At 46.3% G+C, this 22,928-nt stretch overlaps 1 protein-coding gene across 2 annotated transcripts in view; it reads right to left on the reverse strand.

Annotated features, from left to right (window-relative positions):
- The window catches only part of LOC118235271 (FRAS1-related extracellular matrix protein 2-like), a 75,827-nt gene extending 57,858 nt beyond the window's left edge, over nt 1–17,969 (reverse strand). For both annotated transcript variants that reach the window (XM_035432447.1, XM_035432448.1), the window contains exons 1-2: nt 12,798–17,969; nt 10,352–10,441 (exon numbers count right to left, since the gene is read on the reverse strand). In XM_035432447.1, coding sequence (XP_035288338.1) covers nt 10,352–10,441; nt 12,798–17,829 — 5,122 coding nt within the window. In that variant the 5' untranslated portion in view covers nt 17,830–17,969. The remainder of the gene's footprint in view (nt 1–10,351; nt 10,442–12,797) is intronic.
- Between the last annotated feature and the right edge of the window lie 4,959 nt (nt 17,970–22,928).

A 22,928-nucleotide genomic window follows, 5' to 3' on the forward strand; every position in this document is an offset into this window, starting at 1 on the left:
CAGTAGGTCCTGCAGCTATAACTCCCATGAGCCCCTTCACATTCTTTGAGCGCTGGCAGTGTGATGGGTGGGGAAGGGGGGGGGGGGGCGCACATGCGCGCGCACACACACACACACACACACACACGCGCACACATAAAGATATACACACACACACACACGCACACATAAAGATATACACACACACACACACACACAACTACACATGCACACACACACGTGCACACAACCTCACACACACACACACACAAGCTCGCACACACAACCACACACACATAAACACACACACATACACATGCTCACTCACATGGACACAAACACACACACACACACGCACACACAACCGCACACACACATGCACGCACACACACACGCGCACATGCACACACATACATGCACACACACACACACGCGCACATGCACACACATACATGCACACACACACACACACACACACACACACACACACACACGCACAGAGCTCCTGTGCCTGGCTCCTACAGACTCAGAAAGGCAGCACAGGGGTGAATCTTCCAGGAAAACCTGTTTCATCAGCATTTCCCTAATCCCCCTCCCTGCCCTCCTCCTTGACTGCTGACCCTCCCAACACGAATGAAAAAAACACAAAAAAGGGGGGAAACGTCCAAAGTTCATTTAAGTTCATTTAAGGGGGCACTTGGGGTCTCCATTCATGTACGTATGTAAAGAAACATTATCTGCGGTCTACAGGAATAATTACGTTAACGAGCAACTGAAATACTGTTGAATAAAAAAACGAGAGAGATTTAATCATCCCAGCCTGACCCTTTCTCTGCCCCCGACTGCATGGGGTATGGGGGGGCGACGGGGGGGGGGTGGGGGGTGCAGGAAAAAGTCCCTGCGGGTGCCAGTTCTCTGGTGACAGTCAAATCCCGCTGCCACAGGAAGTGGGCGGCACACGGCCAATCGCGTTACGGTTACATCGGGCCGTAACTCCTCACAATTAATTTCTGGATAGACTGCACTGCACCGTGAGAAACAGCGCATCTCATTTACCCGCTTGATTCACAAGAGCAGGGCACTAAAGGAGATCACATTAAACGCGACCTGCTGCTGCCTGGAGGCAGATGTCACACACGGTTTCCACTTTCCACGCTGTTCTGCATTAATATTTGCCTCCTGGAACAACCTCAGCATTATTAGTATGAGAGAGTGTCAACGTATCTATTCACCCCATGACTTTCCGTTTTTTTTTAAAAAGGGGATGCTCTACTGCGTATTGTGGGAAAACGCTTCCGGGAATTCTGGGAAATCTTGCATCTTTGCTTTCCTGATTTTCCCTTTCACGGATATCTCACACCAGGCGTTCTGGCCTTCCGGACGACAAAACTCCCTCCCAAACGGAAGTTCTAGTTCCTTTGCCGGGACGGTAGAGGATCTTGGGAGCGGTCGATTCAGCTACCTCTCCAAAAAAATTCCCAGAGGCGCTGACACACCCCCTTTGCCGAGAGAGAGAGAGAGCAGAACCGTGAACCGCACCCTGACCCTGCCGGAGACAGATGCGTCGGATCGCTGAGGACAGCGAATCTTCCTTTCCCTCCGTCACCCCGTACCTGCAAACCACTACTCTCCTGAACCCAAAAGATGTATCGCCTGTCAAACGAAAACTGGGACGGTCTCAAACATCCGTGAACTCTCCTTATTTCTGTGGGACGTCACAAAACTTGTCCAGGGTTTACGAAAATAACACATCGCACTTTATATACTGTTGTTTCCGTTTGTCCTAAGATGAAAAGCACACACCCAGATTACAGTGTAGAATGTATGATATGAAACAGGCATGGAAAAGTCCAGCCCTGGTGGGAGTGGTGACCAGGTTTTTTTCCAATCAGTTTCCTTTCAGTTGGTAGCCTTGGAAACAAGGTGCATGAACTCCAGCCAATCAGAGACTTAATTAGCACTTTAATTACCAAAACACACTCCAGAAACCAGCAGGCACAGCAGACTTCCAGGGTTGTGGCTAACTATCCCTGATATAAAATGTGGGGGTCTGGTTTGTGTAAAAAGTACAAACACATTAACCAGCACATGTGTAGCACAGATATCAGGGGAACTGAGACTGTAGGTCAGGGGTTGCGAGTTCAGTTCCCAGCTGGCGTGACGTCGCTGTGCCGCTGAGACACCGACTTAACCTGAACTGCTTCAGGAAATATCCCGTGGTAAACAGACCGCGTTCAAAAAACGTAAGAGCCGCGAAAGTCGCTCTGTGGATAAGAGCGTGTGCTAAATGCTGAATACCTAAATCAAAGGGTGCGTTATTTTGGGTGCTTCAGCTGGGCGTGCCACCTCCTCCAGGTCCCGCATGTCAGAATGTAGGCTGTGAAATCCAGGAGAGTGTTTGCTAAAAACATCCGCTAAACGCTAAAAAATACTTAAAAAGGGAAATGCAAACTCCCAGGAAATCCTTCCAGTGTGAACTCTGACGAATGGTAAGCTCTCCACCTTTCCCAGACAAGAGTTGTGCCCCCGCAAAGTCAAATGCAAAACGGGTCTTTTGGTGAACACTGGGCACCGAAACTGTGACATCGCTCTTAGTGCTCAACGGGCAGAGCACAGCCCTGCTTTCAGGGGGCCGGAGGCACCGTTTCACATCACAGAACCCCCCTGAGGGCTCCCTGTCTTTCACATGATGGGGGGGGGGGCGGGGGGGGGGGGGGGGTTTAAGGAGTGCTTGGAGGAACAGACGGGGGGAGACAGCTTTGTCCAGAGAGCGAGTCTGGACCTGGCGTTTCCACACACAGGCAAATTCCTCTCCTGCGCCTGCACAGACACACACACACACACACACACTTACAAACACACACACACTTACAAACACACGGACACACACACACACACACACACTCACTCTTTCTCTCTGCAGGATTATGGAGGTGAGTGGCCTTCATGCGATTGGAAACCTTCAAAGCCAACAGCAATAATTTAATAATCATTTCATGTGAACAGACTAGAAATTTCAACGGAAGAAGCTCCGCCCTTCCCTCCTGCCCCCACCCAAAAAAAAAAACCCCACAAAAAACAAAGCTCCAGGACGTGGTACTCAACGTGTCCCCCAAAACTCTTTCATCCCCCGCAGGCACCGCTCCGCTGGCCCCGCCCTGCGCGTCGCGACATCGCACCCCTCCACCACGGAACCAATTACCGCCAGAGAGAGGCGCTGGAGTGGGTGGCCCCGGCCACTGACACACAGATCTCTAACGCACCGCTTCCGGCCAATTGAAACGTAACCTAACCCTAAGTAAAAAGCGTTAAGGAGAGAGAGAGAGAGCGTCTGAATCGTACAGGGCTCTCTCTACCTTCAAATTAGCCGAAGTGTAATGAGCACAGCACAAGTGAACGTTAATGTGAGCGGTGTTAAGGCAGAAGACGTTCAGGCAGAGGCGGAATACGTTCAAACATCCACCGGCCGCAGGAACGCCTGCTGCGGCTCTCCCAATGACACACTCCAGAGCGAGAGAACTGATAGGCTGACACAAAAACGGCCTCCTCCAATCAGCTGAGGAGACACGCGGTATCGGGTCTTTTACGGAGATTGCGTTCTCCTCTCCACTGTGCCTACCTTCGAGAAATTCCCACCGTCTAAACAAGGGATAGAGCTCAGAGTTAGCTCTCTCTATGCAGGCTAAAGGAGCCTTTCTAGGGTCCAAAGTCCTGCTGCAGCTCAGGCCAAACGTCCACAGGCCTACACAAGGCGGCAAATAAATCCTAGAATGACCTCTTTCAGCAAGACTAATCACCTGGTGGTCTGGATGCCAAATTTGAAATACTGAAATACTCAAAAGCCAAATTCAACCTGACACAGACATACGTTTGGCCCCTTTGATCGTTATGAAGAACAATTTGTATTACTCAGCTTTATTAACAACCGAGCCCAGGTCCAGGCCTGTATGCATCCCACATACAGACAGAATAATTAGCAGTAGCTACGCCACCATCAACTTTATTCACACACACAAATATTCAGTGTGAAATATTCAGTGTAAAATAAATTCTAATAGAGCACCTTACACTCTAGTTCAGCGCTGGCCAACCCTGTTCCTGGAGTTCTACCATCCTGTAGGTTTTCACTCCAACCCTATAACAAAGCACACCTCGTTTGACAGCATATGTTGTTGTTGACCTGCTATTTAATTGAATCGAGTCTGCCAAATTAGGGTTGAAATTAATTCCTACAGGAGGGTACAGCGTCAGGAACAGGGTTGAGCAGCCCTGCTCTAATACATAGTATGTGTGCAGTATGCAAAAGCACATGTGTACACATTGCCTCAAACGGCCCCATATTAACACTGTTAGAGTTGATTTAACACTGTTAGAGTTTATATAACACTGGTGGTGTTGTTTTAACACCTAACCATTTCACGGTGCACATGTTCACTGCATCTTGTCCGTGCATTATTTTCAGAACGGTACGTTAAAAATGCTCATGGACCACATGGACCGTTGTTAGAAAGAATCTTTTCTCCCTCGTGAGCACACAGCAGGACGGTCAGGTTTTGCTGCGTGTGGGTTTAGGCCAGGTCGGCCTGTGAAGCGCACCGCGACAAATCCTTTGTAAAAACGCGCGCGTGTGTAAATACAATCTGACCGACGGACGGATGGTCTTACTGTGTTAAAGCAGCCATTTCCTCCAGCAACAACAGAGACTGTCAGTCAGGAGAACAAACATCCTCTTTTGTGCTAAAGCAACTCGCCCTGTGTGGGCAAGGAAAGGGGCCTTTTCTCTGAAACTGAAGCAATAAAAGCAGTTTATCCCCTTGGGCTTTAGGGTACCGACAGGAGAGGGGAAAATGCCCCCCCCCCCAGCCAGAGACTCCAGCACTATTCTGCTGACAGATTTAGGGATTCTGCTCCTGTACAGGAAACCGCCCAGACCTCCATCCTCCTTTGTGTTCTCTCTCTCTCTCTTTCCCTCTCTGTCTCTCGCTTAATCTCTATCTCTGTCTCCTGTCTCTCTGTCTCTCGCTGTCTTAGTCTCTCTCTCTCTCTCTCTGTCTCTCTGTCTCTCAGTCTCACTCTCTCTCTGCCTCTCTCCCCTGAGCTGTTCCTCAGAAGTCTGAAAGTAAAAAGGATCCAGCTCATTGGCTGTGACTGCTCTGTGCAGGGCTTCTCATTATCAGAACACCGGTACTGTGTAACTGTCAGGTGAATGAGTGAGTGAGAGAGTGAGTGAGAGAGTGAGTGAGTGAGTGAGTGAGTGAGTGAGTGAGTGAGTGAGTGAGTGAGTGAATGAGAGAGTGAGTGAGAGAGTGAATGAGAGAGTGAATGAGTGAGAGAATGAGAGAGTGAGTGAGTGAGTGAATGAGTGAGAGAGTGAGACAGTGAGTAAATTAGGCTTTAAGGCTTATTACAGCCAGAGCCAAACAAATGCTTCAACCCCTTAGAACAATAGATCATTTCACAGGCTATAGGAGAGATATTCAGAGATTTACCCCCCCCCCCCCCCCCCCCCACATCACACTTTAGACAACCCAGACAAACAAGCAGAACGTTCTGGAAAATAAGAGAGATAAAGTCTGCACCGCAAACCCGCCATCGGGGAAAGAGAGAGAGTGCGTAATTGGCTTGCGGTTTGGAGCCCACAGCGAGCGGCGTACAGTTTCCAGCGCAGAAGCGCTTCCCACACAAACATCTCACGTCCTTTTGCGTTAGCAAGTGAACACGTTTTTTTTTTGTTGTTCTTGTTGTCATTGTTTTTTCTTTGACACAGAAGAACCAGGCTTCCCGGGCTGCATACAAGGGGAACAGAAGGACTGCTAGGTCTTTAGGGTTTTATTTGTCTTCTTTAATTGAGAGACTTGGAGAATAAATACCACGGTTTAAAAAGCTTTTTTTTCCACATAGTGGCAGAGTATGTGCAACAGAACCACCTAGGACTCAGTGAAGGCTGAGCCTGGTTGTGGAGAGTTGGTGTTTGCACTAAGCACTAAATCAAATAAAGCAGTTCATTAAAGCAGGTTAAAGCGCATTAGAAACACGTTGTATACGTTGATTTAAAACACACCCCCATCCAGGGCAATCCGTAACGTTAATTACTTATATATTCCATAATCCATATATAGGCATGGGATTAATATTGCCAAGCAACAAGGTAAAATGTCTTACATTGGCATTTTCCCCCTCCCGGGATTCACACATCTAGCAGTGTATCTACCTGAACACATGTTCTTTTCCTTTGCAGATCATTAGCAACCCAATTACACTGCGGCTCACGCGCTGCCCCGCTGCCCGCTCCCCGCTCCCTGCTCCCCGCTCCTCCTGGGTTACCCGCGTGCTGTCGCGGTGAGCAGCTACGCGCTCAGAACATAAGGTGCCATTTACTGAAGCAGGCAGCACCAAACAGTCCCATTTCTGTAACCCATCCGTAAGCAATGGGCGGTCAGTCTGATTACTTGTAATAGGCTTAGGCACTATTTGAAAGAAAATGGCAGAGATTAGCTTTGACTAACACTTAACGGCGAGAAACATCTTCATCTCGCCAAGCTGAGTTTGTGCATAACAAGTGCAGCACCTATGTTTATCTGTAAGCTGAAGTAAATGACAAATGCTGATTGAATCCCAGCTCACTGTTTGAGTGACAGTTCTGGGCTAGCATACATTACATTTATTTGGCAGATGCTTATAACCATAGCAATGCACACGTGCATTCTGAAGGTCATTGGAATAACTACAAAACTCAAGCACATACATTGTGTAATGTATAGTAATTGATGACAACACATACAAAGCATGTTTCATTATACCTAGTGTACAGTAAAAAAAAAAAAAAAAAAACAACAAAAAAAAAAACACTGATTTGAATATCACACATGAATCTTTGTTCTGCTGGTAATTAATTACAATGACTAGTTATGATTGACAATGGCACAACGGCAGCTTTTAATTGGACTTCTAACAGAGAGGGATCAACTAAGACGTCCTTTTTAATGAAAGAATACATCGTCAACCAAGGCTTCTGCCAGGTCCTAGAGGCAGGCCCACGTCTCAACGTGCTTCGGATATTGGAAGCCGGTTTAAAATAAAACCGTCAACTTTCAATCTAAGCAAATAACCGACATCACATCAAAGTGACAACCGCTTCATATCAAGGTCTCCAAGTAACCGAAACACAAGCTGTCGATTAATACCGAGATCACAGCCGAAGAGTTTCTTTGTTAGTCTTTCATCTGTCTTTTTTTCCCCAGGAAAATTCCATAAGCACGTCGGTGTTCTCCTCCGCAGAGATCATCCCTGATCACGAGCGAGCACAAGAGCCGCAGAAAGCGAATGCGTACTGACAATAAATAAATAAATCATACTAAAATACACGGCTCTATTTTTAACAATGCCACAGTACATATTTTTTTACCAGAGTTTGGCCCCACTTAACCTCAGCAACATAGCAGCACGTCGGCTTGTTACACAGAAAGGCGAACGTAGAATAACAGAGCATTTGAACTATTGAACTACTACCCCCTGAGATTCTTCTACATGCTACAAATGCACTGTATTTTTTTTTTCTTTTTTAACCATGATTATACTGTCAGCAATAAGCACAAGACTAAGCACAATATTTCTGTAGCCAGTGCATTTAAATTGTTTGGCTAAATCATTAACAAATTTGAACATCTGTCCGAAGGCATGTCACTCTGTTTCACATTCTACGGAGCTGGGAGCATCCTGTAATGGTGCCATTAGCTTTAACGAGCTGCAGACAACGGTAAAGAAGAGATGTGATCACTACATAGCATCCCCATGAGCCCCCAAAGGAATTTATTTCGAAGTAAAAGTACTCCTTCTCATCCACATTTTTACCCATAAAAGCTATCAGAAAATCAAAATAACACGAAAATGTAGGTCTACCCTTGAGCACTCGAAATGAACGGCTGTCAAACATGGACGTACTCATACATTGAAATTTCACTTCAAGCTTTCTTTAAAACGTACGAGTAATTGGATCTTAAAATCTGTCTGCATCTAAAATTTGGTTAGGCTATTACACTGAATTCAATAAACAACCTTAAACATATGTGGTGTCTAATATACAGTACACCTATTACATACTATAGCCTATTGACACACAATAAATTATTTAAAAAAACATTGGGCCATTTGAAAACTAGCCTACATTGTATCGTATTGCATTTACATTCGTAAGAAAATGTAATTTAAAAAATGCTTATTTCAGAAGTAAATCCAGTCAAGAGTAAGTGAAGAGAAAAAAATAAAAATGTGGGGAAAACGCCATCAGCGACGTCTCAGATCAGAAGCTGCTCTTTAAACCAAAACGAGAGGAGTTTCACTGATTGTTTAAATCCGCCAATTAGCTCGACTTCCCCAGACTATAAAGGCTCCGGAAAGCCGCTACCCTTCAAATGGCCTGCTGAACTCGCAAATTGAACACGGGGAGCGAGCCACCCATAACAGTGAAGTAGTCCTGAAATGGATGTGTATTACGGGACTTTTCTGTTTGATTAGGCTCACCTCCAAGCAAAGGGGGTCTTCTCTTGCAGTAAATGTCAAACACAAGAGGTCTAAATGGGGGGAAAGTCAACCGTAACATAAACTGCAGGGCGTTGCGATCTCCGTGAATTCAAGAAATCTGCAGCCTGCTCGCGGAGAGGGTGCACGAGGCGTCCGCTTCCGTAACGCTGAGAGACAGGTAGCCTAATACATATAAAACCTGTAGCCTATGCCCTATTTCTAGTTATGTCAGTTAGAGTAATTTGCTGTACGCTCCTTTGAGGTGGACAGTGACAAGAAATCGTCCTAGCAATGTATCCCACCTCCACCCCAAATTGTATTGTAAAGGTCAAAGATTGCCACTGTTTTTATTTTTATTTATACATATTTTTAAAATGTATTATTGCTGTAATTGATCCCCTCGGTACCAAGCCAAGTATGAACCAGGCGCGCCAGCACTGCCTTGCTGGCGTAGAGAGCACCACTGCTCATAGGACACTTCAATGGGAACGTGCACCGGACTGTTTCCATTAGCAACAGAACGATAACGAACTACGGGAACAAAGGGTTAAAATAGCGGCAAACAAACAGATGGCCGCAGCCAGCTGTTTCTCCTGTGACGAAGTGTTCAGACATCACCCATTTTCCGTCCGAAAGGACCTTCTAATATTGCACTTAATTATCGGTTTTGCCGCGAGGAGAAACCGCTACACGGTACTGGAGGCTCTAATTACTTGCTTTCCTGCCTAGGGTCTGAAGTATGAGATGTTCCTCTGCAGAGAGGCCCTTTCAGCCTCCTAGCCTGCAGGCCAACGGGCCGTGTCTCAGAGAATGACAGTTTACGACTAATATGAGACTTCCTGTGGAGAAAAGGAGTTCCTGACATCAGAGCTAATTGGACAATGCCTGTCCATTGCCTTGAGATAATAACATATGAACATGATCACACACACACAAACACAAATGCATGTATACACACATACATGCACATACACACACACATATACATACAAACACGCACACACACAAATGCACAAGTATAAACTGACATACCTGCAGACATTTTCTCATTCGCTCTCATTCCACATCTCTTGGTGAGAGAAGCAAAAGGACATTGGTCTCTCTGAAATGGATGCCTGAATAAGGCAGTGTTCTACCTGTGTTTATTCACATACATTCAACAGTAGGTTCGTGACATATCCTTCTTATAAAATATGTCTATCTAGGGATGCATTAACCTTGAAAACATCAAGGAAACTGAAGATTCCTGAGTGACAGAGGCAGCTCTCATTTCAAAGCAGACCCACTCAAGACAGCTGTGCTTTCTTCTACCATAACTTCAAGGTGGTACCTTTTAAGTCTTATTTTGTTTGTTGCTGTATCTTTGATTCGCAACAACAACAAAAAAAACCCTACCTATTCTAGGACACAGTTGTTCACATCTTTTTCATCCACTTTCAACAAAAATTCCTTTTTCGTAAGGAATTGCATAGACAAAGCAAGTCGCCAATAGCCATATCTCACTTCCTGTTAATACATCATTAGTGTTTTCATCTACAACACTTCAGAAGAGTAGACTGCTTTCTCCAAAATCTGTCACATTCAAATGGTCAGATAATAGTGCTTTCTCTCACAAAAAAAAAAAACAATAGGTCTGAGGCATCTTTTTTTATTGTGTCACCTCACTGGCGTCTATGGAAATATAACCCCTTTCGAGAGAAAATGTCTATTTTGAACATTTCTAACAAAACCCTAAATTAAATATCACTGTAAAAAGTGATACGACGGAAAGGAATGCTCGATACCTTGCTGTAATTGCGGGCTTTGTGAAGTCTGAAAATTGGAGAAAAGAAAAAAGAAAAAAAAAACCTACCGTTGTCCTCCACAGAAAAGTGGAACATGTCCATGGTAGCGTTTTCTCCATCCCTCAGTACATAGCAGATCTTCATATCATCAATGTCGGCTAAAGAAGAGGAAGCACATACACATCAACTTCATGCAAGGAAACAACAAAAAAAAACTGTTTATCTTAAATCAGGGTGTGTGTAACAAGACATGATGCGTTTCAGGGTTTTGTGCCAACTTCTGTTCTTAATTATATAATTCCCTCAATCACATTTTGATATGACATTTGTATTTGAGTGCCGGCTTACAGCTGCACATTGCAAGTGTATCCTAAAGATTTTACTGTGCTCGAGTACAGGAGTGTGCCAGCACAATTTATAGAGCTGTCAGAAAACTAAAACTAAGGTAATTGGTTGGAACAAAAACCAGCACATGGAACAGCCTTCCAGGACCGGACATGCGCCCCCCTGTTCTACATGTCAGGTGTTTATTATACGAGTAATACTAAATTTTCACGATATTCATTACAAATCTTTGGCATGACATAATAGTGACAAAGCGCAATGAAGTCAGTCATTTTAAACGTTTCTATTAAATCAGGTTCCTGCCCAGGACAGACGCACAACTTCATTTTCAAGCTGTTAAATTAATGATGAGGTACTTTCAAATGCTTTTTAAATTTGTGCTAATGGGGCGGTGCATTAAAAATGAACACCGGTTTGAATTCTCATCTCAGCCACTAACATTATTCAAAGATTGAATCAGTTGGACTTCTGGGCACGAACGTTGAGGGTGGTCTTTTCAAAGTCCTCCTCTGCAATACCGTATTTGATTTTGTGAGACACTAATAAATTATTCATCATCTGGCTGTTAATCAACATTGATTCAATCCCCAAAACAGCCCATTAATTAAGTAATGTTTGAATTCCCTCCTGTGCAAACAAGCCGTAAAGTAGAGCATACAGTGTAATACACTCGGGGAAACAGTAATAATTAACATGCCGTCGTGAGATAGGCGTGAAAAGAATAACAGACGACTGAAATAACAGACGACTGGTCCTGTAATGACAGACAGGAACGCTGAGAGCAGATCCAGATTCCAGAAGTGGCGTTAAGTCCACGGCGCTATCCTGCCTTAACAAAACTGGGCAGCCCAGGGTTTTTTTTTTCTTTTTTTTTCATTTCTTTAAATGCTCAGAACCTGAAGGAGTAAAAAAAAAACAAAAAAAAAACAGGGGTGCCGTAAGGTGGGCGGAAGTTAAGGGGATTCCAAGGGCCCTGACTTGACAGGAACCCCCCCCCCCCCCCCCCAAAAAAAAAATAAAAAATTTGTTTATTAAAAATAGAACACAGAATTTTCTTGGGTGGTAGGGCCCCAATGTGAGATCTTTGCATGGGGCCCAGAACCAAAATCTCTTGGTGAGGTTTTTTTTAGCATCTGTATCAGACCAGGGTGAAATATATACTGTATTTGAAACATTTTTTATGACGCTGAGCAAGACATGTCACTAACCAATAATAGTAGTTATTCAGCTATTCATTATCTCAAGGAATGTTCTAGGTAACTAAAATTCTAATGCATTTCAAACGGTCATCTGCCCCCAAGTCTGTGCTGTGTTTCCGAGCATCTGGCAACCCTAACGGGAGGTCAGCGCCCTTCATATCGAACAGTCAAGGCTAATGCTCTCAATAAGTTGAGCGTGGGTTGAATTACGCCTAACACAACCAGGCAAAATCACCGAGGACTGAGCAGTGGGTTGCATTTCTGTTGCGGCTAAGCGGATTCGGTTTTGTCTCTCTCTCTCTCTCGCCCTCTCTCTCTTTCGCAAATCCACTCTACTCCCATGACACTAATTAACTGCCAGTTTTCACCCGAACACTGCTGTTTTCCCAGTGTCATTAAGGGTGCTGCCGAGATAAATTAGCAAATTATAAGTTGCAGAACGCAATGTTAATAATTCCACACAGCCAGTTGGCAATGCAGCGTAAAACTTTGATAGGCCCCAGTATCTGAACTTGACAATGTCTTTTTACTTGGAGACATTTCTGGGAAAAGTACAATGTATACAAAACTCTTAAAAGCGTTTCTCGAGGCGGGAAATAATTAAGAATTAGGTCACAAAGCGAAAATTGAAAGTCACATTATCTGTTGTTCCATTAAGACGTCCAATTATGAGTTTAGGCTTAAGCTAACACAGTGACAGCAACTCAGCGCCTCTCTCCACAGCAAAGGTTAATAAGCTGCTCCTTAAAATATTCAACACAGTTCATGTCTCCTTATTATAAAAAATAGAACTGCACAGCTCCTCGCTGAAGGAGACAGAACTAATTATAAGGTTGCACTGTGTGTTAAAACCTCACTTTAGCTGTACAATAGAAACCCCCTAAAGCGTACAGTTTTTTTTCCGAATGCTTATGAAAATGAATTTCAAAAACAGCTAAAATAAAGTGGTTTTTTTTAATATTATTGTTACCTTGGGTGAATGTGGTGATGCTGTTATTTCCTTTGCCCAGGTCGACGAGGTAGCCGTGCTCGGGCTCATGAGTTATCCTGAAGACGAGCGAGGCCTGGGTGCTGTCTCTGTCCTCGGCCTTCAGAGCCTTGCTGGTGATCATGTACCCCAGGTTACCCGTCGGCAGGGTCCTCAAGGTCGGGGCGCCCTTGTTGACCACGATCTGCGGGACCCCGTTGTCGACGGAGACGATGGCGATCTTCATCGTCTGCGGCCTGCGGGTCTCGAACACGGTGTCGGGGAAGACGTAGAAGTCGGTGTGCGTGCCGTCGGTCACGGTGAAGGAGAAGCTGTCCTGCGAGGACTCCGTGCCGTCGTGCTTGTAGCTGATCAGGTTCTCGTCCAGGTCCTGCTTGGTGAAGGAGGCCACGGGCCGGCTGTTGTTGAAGAGGAGCCGGCCGTGGACGGGAACCTGGGTGACGGTGAACTTCAGCAGGCGGTCGGCGGAGTCCTGGTCCTCCGCCGTCAGCTCGAATGGCGTGATCAGCTTGTTCTCGCCCTCGGTCACCACCAGCCCGTGCACCGTCACCACGGGCTTCTTGTTGTCGACGTCGACGATGGACACCCGGAAGGTGCGGAAAACCGGGTTGTAGCCGTCGGTCACCTCAAACTCGAAGCTGTCCATCTTCACCTCGTCGTCAGAGGTGTGGATGTAGTAGACCTTGCTCCCCGCCAGCTGCATCTGGGTGAAGGACACAATGGGCATCCCGGGTGTGTCTGTGCACTCCAGGTGACCCCTCACGGGTGCCCGGGTAATGGTGAAGACCAGGTTCTCATCTGGGCTGTTCAGGTCGCTGGTGCTGAGCAGGTCTGTGGTGAGGGTCACCCTCCCGCCCTCCTTCAGAGAAACCCCTTTGCTCACCACATCAGGGAACACCATGTCAATGCCACCCACGGTGATGTAGAAGTACCTGTCGATGAGGGGGTTGCTGCCGTCAGTGATGTCAAACTTCAGCAAGTCGCGGACGCCCTCCTGTCCGCTGTGAACATACACAACGAGGTCCTCGTTCACTTGGCTCTGCGTGAAGTTCATGCCCACGGTGATGTTTTCCACGAGCCCGGAAGGCATCTTCCTCTGCAGCAGGCCCTGACCGGGTCCGTATCGAATTATGTAAGTCAGCTTGTCATCCTCCGAGTCCAAATCGGTCGCCTTTAGGACCTTTCCGCTGATGATCTTTGTCTCGCCTATCTCGACTTCCAGGCCGTCATTGATGGCCATCCTTGGGGTTTCGTCATCAACCGGGATTATCATGATGACGACAGTTTCCTCTACGGTGAATTTTCCATCGGTGAGAACGACGTCAAAGCCGTCTTCTGTGGTCTCTGAGTCGTCGTGCTCGTAGACGATGCTGGAAGCCTCCTTGATCTGATCAAGGGTGAAGTTAGTGACCGGAACCGAGCCTGTGGTTAACTGGTTTAGGATGTAACCATGTTTGGGCAGCTTGGTGATGATAAACGTCAGCTCGTCAGAAGGGATGTCAGCATCAGCACCATTCAAAACAGGCGTGTCGATGACAACGTTCATTCCTTCCATCACCACAAACTCCCTCATGAAGATCTCTGGCTTTTCGTCATTAGCGGGACTGATCACAATGGGGAAGAAATGCCTCTCGGAAAAGTTGATGCCGTCGGAGCACCTGAACGTGAACCTGTCCTCCACTGGCTCGACACCTTTGTGGATGCTCTGCACATAATTTACGTGACTGTCTCTGATGTCCTTGATGGTGAAAGCACTGACTGCCGTCCCCGAGCGAGACTTCTCCGAGCCTGGAGCAGGGGAGCTGTTCTCCACGTAGCCGGAGCTGGGCTGCACGATGATGGTGCACAGGACGTCGTCGTTGGGCGTGTCCGCGTCCTCCGCACTTATTTGGCCGATATCGATGACGTTCTTCTCCCCTTCCACCACGACAAACTGAGGGCCCACGGTGACCACTGGGGCCTGGCTGTCCACTGGGAGGACCGTGACCTCAACACGGACGCCGTTCACTTTGTTGCCCCCTACAGTCCACTCCTCGGACATGTCCGTGAGAGTCAGGTTGAAGTAGTCCAGCTTAGTTAGTAAGCCAATCTCCCCGCTCGTGTGGGCGTACACAACCAGGCCGTTAATGATGTCAGCTTGGGTAAACCTATCAGAGGGCACCCCATTCACCAGGATCTCCCCTAGGACTGGCGGATCTTCGACAATGAAGGTCAGCATGAGGTCGTCGGTGTCCTCATCCCTGCCTTGGAGGGTGCTGGTTGTGATCTCGGTAGCGCCATTTTCCAGGACGTCTATGTACGACCCGATGGTGCCAGGCGGCAGGCTGATGGTGGGCGTCTCGTCGTCCACGGGCTTCACGACGACCTTGACGTTGACCGTCACCACGTGGACGCCGTCGCTGACGTCCAACCGGAAGGCGTCGCTGGTGGATTCGCCCCCGTCGTGCATGTAGGAGATCTTGCCGCTGGAAATGTCGTCCAGGTTGAACGCGTCCCCTTTGCTCAGGTCGGCGAAGGAGTACTGGATCTGGCCGTGAAGAGGGAGCTGGCTGAGAGCGAAGGAAATCTGCTTGCTGTCGGTGTCGGGGTCGACGGTATCCAGTTCCGAGCTTGTGACGATGTGAGACCCTCGTTCAAATACGGTGAAGCCGGTGTTGGTAATCTGGGGGGGTTTGTTGTCCACCGGCTTCAGGAAGATGGTGAAGGTGCCCTCCACGCTGTTGCCAGCATTGTCTTCGACGGTGTAACGGAACTGCACCACATGGGCGGTGATCCCCAGCTCCAAGTCAGGAGGGTTGTACGCGATTTTGTGATGGTTGACCTGCGCTTGGGTGAACTCGGTCACCTCGGTGTCGGGGCTTTCCGTCAAAACGACCGACCCCAGGACGACGGGGCTGTTCTCGTCCGTGTCGGTCGGTGGCTGGACGACGGTGTACTTCAGGTCGCGGTCCTCCGAGTCCAGGTCGGTGTAGCGCAGGAGGTGTTTGCGGAAGTGCGTCAGCTGGTACTCGTGCACCGTCATATGCAGCGTGGTGCCGGGGAAGAGCTCTGGCGGAACGTCGTCAATGGGGAGGACCTTGATGACGAAGGTGCTTTCTTCTGATTGGTTGGGAGGGTCGTTGTCGTCCTGAACCCGGAACGCAAACTGATCCGTGACTATGTCCGTGATGTGGGGCCCCGTGTGGCGGTAAAACAGCTTCCTGTCAGTGATGTCCTGCTGGAGCCACTCTGTCACTACTTTCTCGTACATCTGATCGTTTGCGTTGAACTTCCAGGAGGAGGGGTCTTCGGGCGCTTCGGACTGGCGCAGCAGCACCTCCCCGATGGCGGAAAATGGCGGCTCGATGGTGAACTCAATGGTGGAGTCTTCCGAGTCGATGTCGGTGGCGCTGAGCACCAGAGGGGAAATGGGGATCATCTGGTTCTTGAACAAGACCAGCCCGGTGTTGGCGTTTACGATCGGGGGCTCGTCGTCCGTCGGCACCACGGTGACGGGGAACAGGAACTCCACCTCGTTCCTGCCGTCGGTCATCCTGAAGACGACGTTGTCGCTGTAGGTGTCGCTGCCGTCGTGCTGGTAGATGACGGTGCCGGCGTCCAGGTCCGCGGCCGTGAAGAACTTCCTGCCGGAGCCCAGGACGGTGAGCTCGCCGTGCCGCAGCCCGTCGATCACGGCGATCCGGACGTCGTCCAGGTTGTCCTCGTCGCTGATCCGCAGGTTGTTGCCGCTGAACAGCGGCCTGGACTGGCCCTCGTACAGCAGCTGGCCCGTGTTCCGGGTCACCACGGGCGCCAGCGAGTTCATGGGCTTCACCACGATCATGAACGCAAAGGGGTCGGAGACGGCGCCGTCCGTGTCCACCACCTCGAACTCGATCTGGAAAATCCTCTCAGTGTCGGAGTCCACGGAGGGGGGCTTGTAGGCTATTTTTAGCTCCTTCAGGTCGCCCTGATAAAAAGACGTGATGGGCAGATTCCTGTCGTCGGTGCTCACGATGTAGCCCTCCTCAAAGGACAGGGGGGAGGTGATGTTGAAGATTAAGTCGTCAAGGTCGGACTCTGCGTCCTCCGCCGCCAGCATGTCAGGAGTTAGGGCGGTCATGACGAACTGGTCGACCTCCATCATCATCATAGCCACAAAGCTTGGCTTAGGGGCCGCGTTCTCCCCCCCTTCCCTTATCCGCACCATGATCTGGAAGAGCTCGTGTTTAAGCAGGTTGCCCTCTTTGTCCTGTAATTCCACAATCATTGGAACATAATCTCTGTTCGGTGACTTGAGAGTGAATGTGTGCTGGTAGCGGAAATCTGACTTCAGGAACTCATCACAGTCTATTGATTTCCCCAGCCTGTCATCGTCAACAAGTTTTCCGTATCTGGGCAATGAACTGCCACTGGCTAAAGATGTCACCTTGCACTGCTGTGAATTTCTGTCAAAGGTGAACTCTAAAATCTTTTTGTCAATAGGATTACTGTTTCCAAGCAGTTTTTCCACTGTGAGTGGCATATTTTTAGTAATTACCTCCAGCTGGGTGAAAACGACTTCGACTTCTATCATGAACGGAATAATTACAGTATCGGTTTGAGTGTCATACCTGAGTTGCAACTTCACTCTGTCCTTCGAAGGGCTCCTCGCGCCGAAATGTGAGTACTTCACGTCATTAGGGCCGAATTCACAGGGAAACTTTTTGGGAGAAAGCAACCCCGGTCTCTGCGACAGTGGATCGTTGTCAAGAACTGTTATGCTGCATCTGTCTCCTGGCTGTACTTGGATAACTAAATCGTTGAACGGATCAATATAAACGGACCTCCCGAACGGCACGTGTATTCCGTTATTAGCCACCAGAATGGCATCCTCTGAAAGTTCCGATCTCAGGGCGTACGATAATCCATAGCTGTCAAAAACTTGCGCCGACGCGCTGCCTGTCAAAGACGCAGCAAGGATGATAAGTCTGCAGAAAAGCATAGCGGTCGCGAGTGCAGTCCTGTGTTGCTTCTGGCGCGCGCTTCTACCCATCGAATCCGTGGTGTGAGTCAAGAGCCTCCACGCAGATGCGAATACAGTCCGGCAAAGCGAAGAAAAGTTATCAGTAAACAGCCTGCATGCAGAAACATCCCACGTACACTCTCCTGCGGGTGCACGGCATTCTCCAAAGCTGCTGCACGTACTGTGTTATAAACTCCAGGCAGTTAGGAACGTGCTGCAAGCAAATCACGCCCACTTTTGCAGGCGATTGGATGATGTTTTACGATGGAATGCCTTTGTCGGGGTTGTAAATGGAAGTGGGTGATGTCAATCCTGGGAGGAGAGAATGGCAAGGGGGACCATGGGGTGAATAACTTTTTAATGTAAGGATATCAGTGATAAAAACATTAACGTTGCTGTCCCTGAAATGGAATGCAAGACGCACTTCACGGGCTGATTTTAAGCCAGTCGTGCCAATTCACGCACTATTACATACTAAAGCAAACACTATTCTCAAGAGTGCCACGTTCTTTGATTTTGTTTTATTGATAAACATAAATACAGGACTCTCGTATAAATTGGTGAACATGAATGGCTTGTTTTACCTTTTGTTTATAGGCCTAAAGTGATTCATTCAAGACAGTCTACTTGAGTTCGATAATCGCCCGTCAAGTTCTGCTTGTTTTCAACCGCTATTTGATTTACTGAATATGCACATCGTTTTCTATGCTATGCTTTCTGTATAACCTGTGCATCTTTCTGATGATGCCGTGAACAGTATTGCAAGCACATATTTGGCTCCCTCTGTTGGTGTAGCGGTTGTAATGACGTGGGCAGCGGTATTCATATAAATTATTAACAGGGCAATGAAGGAGAGTCATCAAATGCTATTCCCCTAACCCACATTTAAGACATATTGCATTTCTTGCGGAAACTTTAAAGAGTGCATTGATACATGACATCGACCAGATAGTGTTTTATCTTAAGTCGAAAGACGCGTGGGACTAGCGCACCTCACAATGGAGGGACTTGCTCTTGGAACCTGTTTAATGGGAACCGATTAACTCCAGGCTTTGTGTCTCGCGATTGCCGAGGGCCTCCGCGGATGTGCAAGGTCCTTTCCAACGCGCTGAAACGTCATGAAATATATTTTGTTTGGTATAAACCGTGCTAAATCTGCACGCGCCGTTTAGTGTGGTTGGGAATGACAAAGAGAAGAAATGATATCAGTTGTAAACTCGAGAAGATAGGACGTTCTTGCCCGAGCGTGCTTACTGCCTTTAGTTTGGCTTTTATCCATCTCAAAGTCCAACCTGGAATGTATTATTGAATATACTTCATATTTCATGGTTACTGTGAGTCCATGCCTAATTCAAACAACAACAGAAATAACAATAATAATAATAATAATAATAATAATAATAATAATAATAATAATAAACCGAGAGAAAGGTACAAATGAATTATGCATTGTGGCTAGTGCTACAATTTCATATACCTATATGGTATATCCCCAGTGACAAGCGTTTGTACCTTTTTGGGAACTTTTTCGTACCTTTTTTCAGATAGCATGAGGACGTATAATGCAGAAGTACTACTTATACTGGGTTAACAGAAACAGATCAATACATAATTTATTTACTTGTCAGACGCCATCACGTTGTGATTATTAGGGCTATCACGCGTCTTACGAAAGTAATTCAAGTTAGATTGTTACCTTAGTTGGTTTCTGAGATCATTAAGGGTTAGACTACTTGCTTTGGTGTTGCCTACGTGTCTTTTTAAATTTTCGCGTGTATATTCTCAGTTGTCTAAGAGTCAGTCCATCTAAGATCAAATCTGACATAAATAATAATGAATGATACATTGATTTGTGGGAACAGCATGTAAATATTAGTATCGGTTCTTGTATGTGAGACGAACAGCGCTAATGATTCGTTCAATAATGAGCCTGTATAATTCGTGGCCTTGATAATGACGGCGCATGAAAGTTAAACTCCACCTCCCGATCGTTCTTCATCTTATCCCGTTAACGGGTTTCTTCGGGTTTGTTCCGGTGACTGGGAACACTGGGGGAGAGAGCTGTACGGCTGAAACGCTGAGCTCTGGGAACCGACCTGACCACTCGACATTCCCTTGAGGAGATAACAGGGTTGAGAGTCCTCTAATTGAACAGGTCGCATGAATCAGGCTGACATCCCACGCGCAAAATTACACATGCCTGTTAGCTTGCTCTAATTGGTCCAAACTGCAATGACCTGCAATAGAAAGACCTTGATGTATGACAGTGGCACAAACGTACTGAATAGTATTTATACTATTCGTTGTTATGTGATCAAATGTTAATTCCTTAGCAGAGTTTTTAACGACACCAGAGACAAAATGTTTCATGCTGTATTGCATCAGAGTTCGGCTTGATCGCAAATGCCTGTTGTTTTGGTGTCCCTTATTGACACAGTAAAAGAAAGGACTATTTACATGCTTCTACTGAACTAAGCATTTTTGCATTAGATCCTTCCATATGTTTTTTACAGGGTCAGATCAAAGGTCAATACTGTGCTAATTCATATGAACAAACCAGCAAGAAATGACCGGAGTGCCAAAGGTCAAATTCTAGTAGGTTCAGGAAAAAAATAGTTTAAATGCCGTTAGAGCGATACCCCGAAGAGTTGGATTTCGGAAAAGAACAGTGCTTTATGGTCGTCTTGATTCGGAGCCACAGACGCTGCTAACTTCTCAGACCTGCGGTTATTGACAGAAGTTTATTGCGGCCATATATTTTGTGCAGCGCTTTTGATCGAAGAACCGCCAAGTGCTTACAGTGGACCCTGGGGTGCCGTCTCTCTGATGCCGAGTAAAACTCTGAACGATAAACGACATTTTCCGTTTTAGCAATCGGACCTGGGCCAAATAACCTACATGTCTGAAACACATTAAGCCCCTAGGAATTGGAAAAATCGACAACACCCAGCTAATTTTCAATGACACTAAATGTTTAAATACTACGAGAGTGAATCATTTTGGTCCTGATGAATATTGGCGAAAGGAGATGTTTATATTGAATGTGTAAATGATTACACGACGTTTACTGGTGTCTATAGGTAGCAGGTTTTAAAAATAATTATCGGCACAGGTCTGTCAGTACGCTCCGTACTCGAAGTGTGAATATAAATATCTCGTAACATTTTCGTAAATTATCGTTTGCCGTTTTGTGGGGCTTTTTTTTAAATAGGATTATATCTGGCAGTTTACCTCACATGAAAGAAGGCAACGTGGGTGTTTAAAACTCTGTCTGAAGTATGAGGTTTAAAACCTAAAATTACCCAAAGCTGGGAAAATATAAAATTATCCTTCAGAATTGTCACATCACACGTATATCAGAATATAGTTTTACCATGGTTACAGTTGTAACCCTTTGTTCTCAGTTCTTACACAGCTATTTTATTCTTGAAATAAAAATAAAAACCTTTTTCAAAATTATTTTTAACAGAAACCGACACAAATGTGAGACTTCTTTTCAAGCAACTTTGCAGTCTAGATTTAACTGTCATTTTTTTTTTACACTTCAGCAACTACAGAGCAGTGGTTTGCAAACGCAGTCCTGGGGGACCCCTGTATAGACTGGATTTGTTTCAGCCAATCTATTACTCAATTAAGGTTTTTTTAACATGTGTTAAAGCTCTTTCTTTTTGATAACCACTGCTGTAGAGTAACTGTGGGTCATAAAGTATAGCTTTCAGACTTGGGCACCTGCAGTACCTGCAGGGATTTGATGTTTCCTTCCAATCATCGGCCAATTAGGGCTCCACTTATTTAGCCAATCAGTGATCTAAATTGATGACTCATGCTGCAGTATTTAAAAACAGCAGGCACTGAGGCCTGCCAGGACTGGATTATAACACCCGTGCTCTCAATTTTTACAGAGACACCATCACAAAGATGCTTTACAGAGGAAACAAAGGGGGAAAACTGGGCAAATCATCTCACTCCATCAGTCTTGGGTTGGGGGGGGGGGGGGGTTCCTCATTCATAACCCCCCCACCCCCCCACCCCGCAAGCTGTGTATCTGTTTTAACTCCAAGAGGTGAAGATGGAGAGGGAAGGCATTTGCACCTGGGATGACCAGTCATTTTTCTTTCTTCTTTTTTTCCCTAAATGTCTGGGTTCACTGCCCGGGCCTGTACGGCTCCTTCTCGTCCAGGTAATGAGATTCCCGATTCCCTCCAGGAATTCTGCTTTCCTAACTTAAAGAGTGATGAGGTAATGTGATATGGAAGATGCTGTCCATGCCATGTTCTTCTGGGACCACATTTTAGTTCACACTACTGTATTTACTCATTTATTCATTTTGACTGTGCAGGTTATCCAGAGCGACTTATCTGTGTAAATTTCACTATCATTTATCATTTTTTTACGAATACAGTTCATTTATACAGCTGGCCATTTTGTGAAGCGATTGAGGTTAAGTACCTCAGCGATCGATTAAGTGCCTTGCTCTAGGGTGCAATAGCAGCACCCCCTGGCTGGGATTGAACCCATAACCTGTGACATAAAAGGTCTCATTCCCAAACCATTATGCTGAAGAGTCGGTATTTGTGCAGACAGACATAATGGCCCTTTATCAGGGTGTTCTGTTATGGCCAAGCACATGTGGGACTGGTTTCTCATCTGTTTTTTAAATTATAATGCTAATGTTAGATTCTCATAGTATGTGTAATGGTGATTGGGGCTTACTGACTATGGAGACTGATTGATAAATTGGTGTTGAAAACAGAGTTTCTTTTTTGTGTAGGCTTTACCCCCCCCCCCCCCCCCCCCCCCCCCAACGTGAGATTAATCATGTTGCGTATGCAATTCCCAGAACATTGAAAGTTAGGGTAAATGTTCCTAATGTGTATTTGTCTAGTTTCCGGTATGTTCCTTAAACGTTAATGGAACATTGAAGGAATGTTTTTTTTGTAATTCAGTTACAAAATAATTTAAACTTGACGGTCATTTGTGTTAATTTTACTGGGAAAGTTAGCAATGTTCCACAAATATGGCATTTCAGTACCTTCATACAGAATGTAGAAACTATTGACACATAGCCTTCATGACATTATCAGCATGTTTGTCCGTGACATGCATGGAATTGTTTTCTTGTCACTTTT

The sequence above is a fragment of the Anguilla anguilla genome, chromosome 9 (assembly GCF_013347855.1).
Source record: "Anguilla anguilla isolate fAngAng1 chromosome 9, fAngAng1.pri, whole genome shotgun sequence".
In the NCBI taxonomy this organism is placed as follows: Eukaryota; Metazoa; Chordata; class Actinopteri; order Anguilliformes; family Anguillidae; genus Anguilla; species Anguilla anguilla.